This window comes from Rhinopithecus bieti, unplaced genomic scaffold (genome assembly GCF_001698545.2).
Source record: "Rhinopithecus bieti isolate Rb0 unplaced genomic scaffold, ASM169854v2 scaffold_19939, whole genome shotgun sequence".
In the NCBI taxonomy this organism is placed as follows: domain Eukaryota; kingdom Metazoa; phylum Chordata; class Mammalia; order Primates; family Cercopithecidae; genus Rhinopithecus; species Rhinopithecus bieti.
Window position 1 is genome coordinate 3,929,449 of NW_016810019.1, and position 6,642 is coordinate 3,936,090.

At 44.1% G+C, this 6,642-nt stretch overlaps 1 protein-coding gene across 6 annotated transcripts in view; it reads left to right on the forward strand.

Moving 5' to 3' along the window:
- Positions 1 to 6,642, forward strand: part of MAK (male germ cell associated kinase) — a 75,973-nt gene that overhangs the window by 49,865 nt on the left and 19,466 nt on the right. For all 6 annotated transcript variants that reach the window (XM_017891145.1, XM_017891148.1, XM_017891146.1 and 3 more), the window contains exon 11: positions 5,288 to 5,436. In XM_017891145.1, coding sequence (XP_017746634.1) covers positions 5,288 to 5,436 — 149 coding nt within the window. The remainder of the gene's footprint in view (positions 1 to 5,287; positions 5,437 to 6,642) is intronic.

Below are 6,642 nucleotides of genomic sequence, written 5' to 3' on the forward strand. Positions count from 1 at the left end.
TGACTTTTAGGCAATCCATTTCCAGGTCTTCACATTCCATAGGTACTCTCTCCTAAAAATACATGAATTTGAGGAAAAGCCCACTCAAGTCCTCTTCTACTTTAGGCAAGAAAGTCACACCTCTCAGTTATTTCAATTCTTACATGGCATAGAGTTACTAAATAAAGGGACAAATCAGAAAACTGGCTTTCTGTTGGTTCTTGTCTTATAGAAATCGGGTACAGTAGTCCCCCTAACCTGCAGTTTCATTTTCCATGGTTTCATTTACCTGCAGTACAGTGCAATAAGATATTTTGGGCTGGGTGTAGTGGCTCACCCCTGTAATCCTAGCACTTTGGGAGGCTGAGGCCGGTGGATCACCTGAGTTCAGGAGTTTAAGACCAACCTGTCCAACATGGTGAAACCTCGTCTCTACTAAAAATACAAAACTTAGCCGGGTGTGGTGACAGGCGCCTGTAATCCCAGCTACTCAGGAGGCTGAGGCAGGAGAATCACTTGGACCCAGGAGGCAGAGGTTGTGGTGAGCCGAGATCGTGCCACTGCACTCCAGCCTGGGTGAGAGTAAGACTCTGAAAAAAAAAAAAAGATATTTTTGAGAGCACATTCACGTAACTTTTCTTACAATATATTGTTATACTTGTTCTATTTTAGTATTAGTTATTAATGTTAATCTCTTGCTGTGCCCAACTTATATATTAAATTTCCTCATAGGTATGTATGCACATACATATAGGAAAAGACGGGCTATATAAGGTTTAGTACTATCTGTGGTTTCAGGCATCCTCTGGGGGTCTGAGAACATATCCCCCACACATAATGGGGCTACTGTATTTTAGCCCATGTTGGAAAGCATGGTGATTTGGAAGCACTGAAGCACCGGGGCTTAGTGATGTGTATTCTTTCAAATATACTAAAATGCTCTGTTTTCTCTTTGAAACAGAAGAATAGGAAGAACAGTTGTGTTATGAGTCAGGAAAACTTATCCCGTAGCTATTTGGCATGCTATGGTATGGAAGTCTTCACTTTGGGGCACGGGGAATCTCTAAGGAGTACATATGCTTGGATAATTCTTTTTTTTTTTTTCTTTTTTGCTTGGATAACTCTTAGGCAATCCATTTCCAGGTCTTCACATTCCACAGAGACTCTTTCCTAATCCATGTGTTTAATCCACGTGTTTTCAAAACACGTGGATTAAAATTTTACTTATTTTTTTGAGGATCAGAGTGTATTATGGATAAGGTAGTTAAAACTTATTTTATCAAACCATACCATGAAACACTCCAGTTGCAGTCAATCCTCACAATATTTCATCTTATAAAATACCGTTTCTATCTGCTGTTAACAAGAAATAAGGAATAAATTTATGATGAAAAATTATAGATGTCAATTTAAAGATGTGCAGGGAGTTACGTAGTTAAAAAAAATTATTTGGGTCTAGGAACAGAAGAGTTTGAAGACCGTTGATGTAGTATATAGGAGACTTGAAACATTTTATTTTCTTTTTTCTGTTTTTGAGACGGAATGTCAGAATGTCACTTCATTGCCTAGGCTGGAGTGCAGTAATGTGATCTTGGCTCACTGCAACCTCCGCCTCCAGGGTTCAAGCAATTCTCCTCCCTCAGCCTCCTTAGTAGCTCAGATTGTTATAGGCATGTGCCACCACGCCCAGCTAATTTTTTGTATTTTTAATAGAGACAGTGTTTCACCATGTTGGCCAGGCTGGTCTCGAACTCCTGACCTCAGGTGATCCACTGGCCTTGACCTCCCAAAGTGTTGGGATTACAGGCATGAGCCACTGCACCTGGCGACTTGAAAACATTTTTTTTTTTTTTTTTTTTTTGAGGCGGAGTCTCGCTCTGTCGCCTGGACTGGAGTGCAGTGGCCAGATCTCAGCTCACTGCAAGCTCCGCCTCCCGGGTTTACGCCATTCTCCTGCCTCAGCCTCCCGAGTAGCTGGGACTACAGGCGCCCGCCACCTCGCCCGGCTAGTTTTTGTATTTTTAGTAGAGACGGGGTTTCACCGTGTTAGCCAGGATGGTCTCGATCTCCTGACCTCGTGATCCGCCCGTCTCGTCCTCCCAAAGTGCTGGGATTACAGGCTTGAGCCACCGCGCCCGGCCGAAAACATTTTTTAAAACCCGTGTCATTCTGATTTCAGCTAAATTTTATTCATAATTTTTTATAATTATTCATAATTTATTCATACATTTTAGTCATATATTTTTGAGGATGGTAGAGGTTTGAATCAAAACCTATATTTAAGATCAAGGTTGTGGCTGTTCATGGTGGTTTGGGCCTATAAATCTAGCACTTTAGGAGGCCGAGGTAGGTGGGTTGATTGAGCTTAGGAGTTTGAGACCAGCCTGGGCAATATGGCAAAACTCCATCTCTACAAAAAAAAAAAAAAAAAAAAAATACAAAAATTAGCTAGATGTAGTAGCCCACACCTGTAGTTTGAGCTACTCAGGAGGCTGAGGTGAGAGGATTGCTTGAGCTGGGAAGGTGGAGCCACTGCACCCCAGCCTGGGCAACAGAGCAAGACACTGTCTCAAAAAATCAAACAAAGATCAAGGTTGTAGTACAACTAGTAAATTTCTTCAACATTAATTATCCCTTCTCTTTTGAAATTCTTTAGAAAAGTGGTATGACAATGAATTTTTCATGTGGGTATTTCTTTTACTTTTTTTTTTTTTTTTTTTTTTTTGGAGATGGAGTCTCTCTCTGTTGGCCCAGGCTTGGGTGCAATGGTGCTGTTTCTCGGCTCACTGCAAGCTCCGCCTCCAAGTTCATTGCCATTTCTGCCTCAGGCCTCCTGGTAGCTGGACTACAGGTGGGGGCCCTCCACACGCACTGGCCAATTTTTTTGTATTTTTGTAGAGACGGGCTTCACTGTTGTTAGCCGGATGGTCTTTGATCCCTGACCTCCTGATCCCCCACTCGGCCTCAGGCTGGGATTACAGGCGTGGCACCCGCGCCCAGCCATTTCTTCTACATTTTTATTTTTTGGCATCTTTCCAATGGTCCTGTACAATTCCTGGCATATGGTTATTATTAATATACTACCATCTGTAAGCTGCTGCCTAACAACTTTAATTTCATACTTCAGTAAATACTGAGACTAGGGATTGCTGAGACTTCAGATAGGATGGGTTTCTTGCCCGAGATCAGGGTGAGGGTTAATTTCAAATCCAGGATCTTTCTCTCTATTTACCCCCTGCTGCCTCTTATAATAGAGCTGAATTGGTGAGTGGTGCGATTTGTGGAATAGGGGTTGAATGTGAATTGTGGATTTGTGAATAGGAGGTGAATTGGTGAATTAGTGGATCTGTGAATAGGAGGTGAATTGGTGAATTAGTGGATTGGTAAATAGGAGGTGAATTGGTGAATTAGTGGTGAATTGGTGAATTAGTGGATTGGTGAATTAGTGGATTGGTGAATAGGAGGTGAATTGGTGAATTTGTGAATAGGAGGTGAATTTGGTGGATTTGTGAATAGGAGGTGAATTAGTGAATTGAACAGACCCTGCCGTCCCCTGCTAGGTCTCTCAGGCAGCCAAGGCCTCCCCATAAAGAACACAGAGTACCAAATACTAACATGTATACCTTTTATTTAATGGTTGTCTTATTTTTTAAATTATTGTTATTATTATTGAGATGGAGCTTTGCTCTTGTCGCCCAGGCTGAGTGCAATGGCGTGATCTTGGCTCGCTGCAATCTCTGCCTCCTGGGTTCAAGCAATCCTCCTGTCTCAGCCTCCCAAGTAGCTGGGATTACAGGTGACCGTCACCATGCCCAGCTCATTTTTGTATTTTTAGTAGAGACGGGGTTTCACCATGTTGGCCAAGCTGGTCTCAAACTCCTGACCTCAGGTGATCCACCCGCCTCGGCCTCTCAAAGTGCTGGAATTACAGGCGTGAGCCACTGCGTCCGGCCTGGTTTTCTTAAAAGTGAACAAAAAGCACGATATTTATATTTACATTTATACTTGCTTTTATATTCAGTAGCTGTTTACTGAATACCTAGTTGGAATTAAGCCTCTCTCAACTCATCAAATATATAGCAACAGAAATAAGACCTCCAGAGGACGATAACACATGACAAGTGTGTGTGTTTAGTGCCACTAGTGACAGCTGCAAGGAGCACTGGGAGTTCTGTCTATGGGCAGAGATCCCTCTGATGAGGAGAGAAAAGTCTTTTTAGAGTGAGCAATTTTGAGAATGGGTAGAATTTCAGTTAGTGGTACAACAGCAATGGGCTCAGGGGAAGGGAAAGATGCCAGAAATGGCGGGACTGTTCCCAGTGAAGCAGACGTAGAACTGCCCCCAGGCAGGTGGCCAGCAGTTCAAAGGGTCACCCAAGTGAGTGTCCATTTCCAAGGGAGTCGACTTGGTGAGTAGGGTATGGTAGCATGAATTTCTAGGTGGAAACTGTGGATGCTTGGAGTTAACAAGTGATGGAAGTTGGGCAGTATATTCAGGCCCCAGCAAAGAAGGAGCCCATTCGGAGGGTGGCAGGGAGAAGGTTGGTCGTGGAGGGCTCATTACAGCACAGAGGAATGGGCAGCAGAACAAAGCAATGGCTGCCTCACGCACTGCTACCTGGTCAAAGAGGCCTCAGGAACAGGCCTTGGGAATGAGACAAAACTAAGCCTTGAAGCAGAAAGTCCTCAGTCCCTACACAGAAACAGGACTGTGGGAGTCAGTGACCAACAGGCAGAGAGTCAGTCTTAATACTAACACCATCAAACAGCCAGCTAGGTGCTTTGCCACTGCACAAGTCTGTTCTGGCTACTGAGACACAGGCATGTCTCCACAAATACCTAGTTTCTGTGCCTGACACTAGGGTAACCAGAAATTGTATATGGGAGCTTTTCTAGCACTTCTTTCCCCACTTCAGTTTTTTAGGCCATTCAAACCGTGCCCCAAACAACCTCATTGATTATAAATTATTTTAGTCAACAGGTGAAGATGGCTGTTATTTCCATCTCCACACACCAGCTTCCCACGTTATGAATCCAACTGCAGCAGTTGCAGGACAGATAGAAACATTACACACAAGCAAATTGCTGCTCAGTTATAAAGCCTCCTGTCACATACTGTCTGGTATCAGAAATGAGTCTGTGCACAACCTGATATCTATGGGGGTAGAGGGGAAGTTGTCATTTAGCCAAAAGACTGATGGAAACCATTTAAGAGAGGTCAGATTGACTGGCTTAGGAAGATGTGCAGAGGGTGGGCGAGATCCTCCTGCTGTTCGTGCTGTAATGCTACCTTTCATTGGCTTTCAAGGCTTCCAGAGCCAGTACCCTCAGGCGCCAACCACTCGACAGGCGAAAACAAGAGCTTACCTGCGGTTATTTCCCTAAAATCGGATTCCGAATTGTCAACTGCTCCAACCTCTAAACAGTACTACTTGAAACAATCAAGATATCTTCCAGGTAAGTGGAGCAAAGAAAATGTTTGCTGCTAACTAGAGTATAGATAGGTCAGGTTCAAGTGTCTTGGACTCTGCGAAGAAAGGGCACCAGTGAAGTGAAAAACCTAATCACAGAGCTCTTTAGTCGTCCGTCTGTCACCAAGGACTTTTCTGGACCTCCTGTTTCTACCACTAGTAGAATTCTGCTCAAGAAATGCTTAGGAGCAAAAATCAAGATGATGAATATGCTTCCAGAAAACACGAACCCCCACCCCTCGCCAAAGCTATGCATTCAGTAAATCCTAAATTTTATTAAACTAATTCTGTGCCCCCATTATAACTTTTTATAAAATATAGAGGCCGGGCGCAGTGGCTCAAGCCTGTAATCCCAGCACTTTGGGAGGCCGAGGCGGGCGGATCACAAGGTCAGGAGATCGAGACCATCCTGGCTAACACGGTGAAACCCCATATCTACTAAAAAGTACAAAAAACTAGCCGGGCAAGGTGGCGGGCACCTGTAGTCCCAGCTACTTGGGAGGCTGAGGCAGGAGAATGGCGTGAACCCGGGAGGTGGAGATTGCAGTGAGCTGAGATCCGGCGACTGCACTCCAGCTTGGGCGACAGAGCGAGACTCCGTCTCAAAATAAATAAATAAATAAATAAACAAATAAATAAAATATAGATTTTCAAATGCTCTTTCCTAATGATCTGGTGTACTTTTTTTTTTTTTTTAAAACAGACTCTCGATCTGTCATCCAGGCTGGAGTGCAGTGGTGGGACCTCAGCTCACTGCAACCTCTGTCTCCCAGGTCTTAAATAGACCTTGAGGCCAGGCATGGTGTCTCACACCTGTAATCCCAGCACTTTGGGAGGCTGAGGCGGCAGATCAACTGAGGTTGGGAGTTGGAGACTAGCCTGACCAACATGGAGAAACCCTGTCTCTATTGAAAATACAAAGTTAGCCGGGTGTGATGGCACATACCTGTAATCCCAGCTACTCAGGAGGCTGAGGCAAGAGAATCACTTGAACCTGGGAGGTGGAGGTTTTGGTGAGCTGAGATCGTGCCATTGCACTCCAACCTGGGCAACAAGAGCAAAAGTCTGTCTAAAAAAAAAAAAAACGACCTAGCTAAAACTGAAACAGATATGGAACATGCCATGCCCACAAGGTTGAACCAGTGACCTTCTGTCTTCTGCCCAATTACACATGATAAATAAGTAGCAGTAC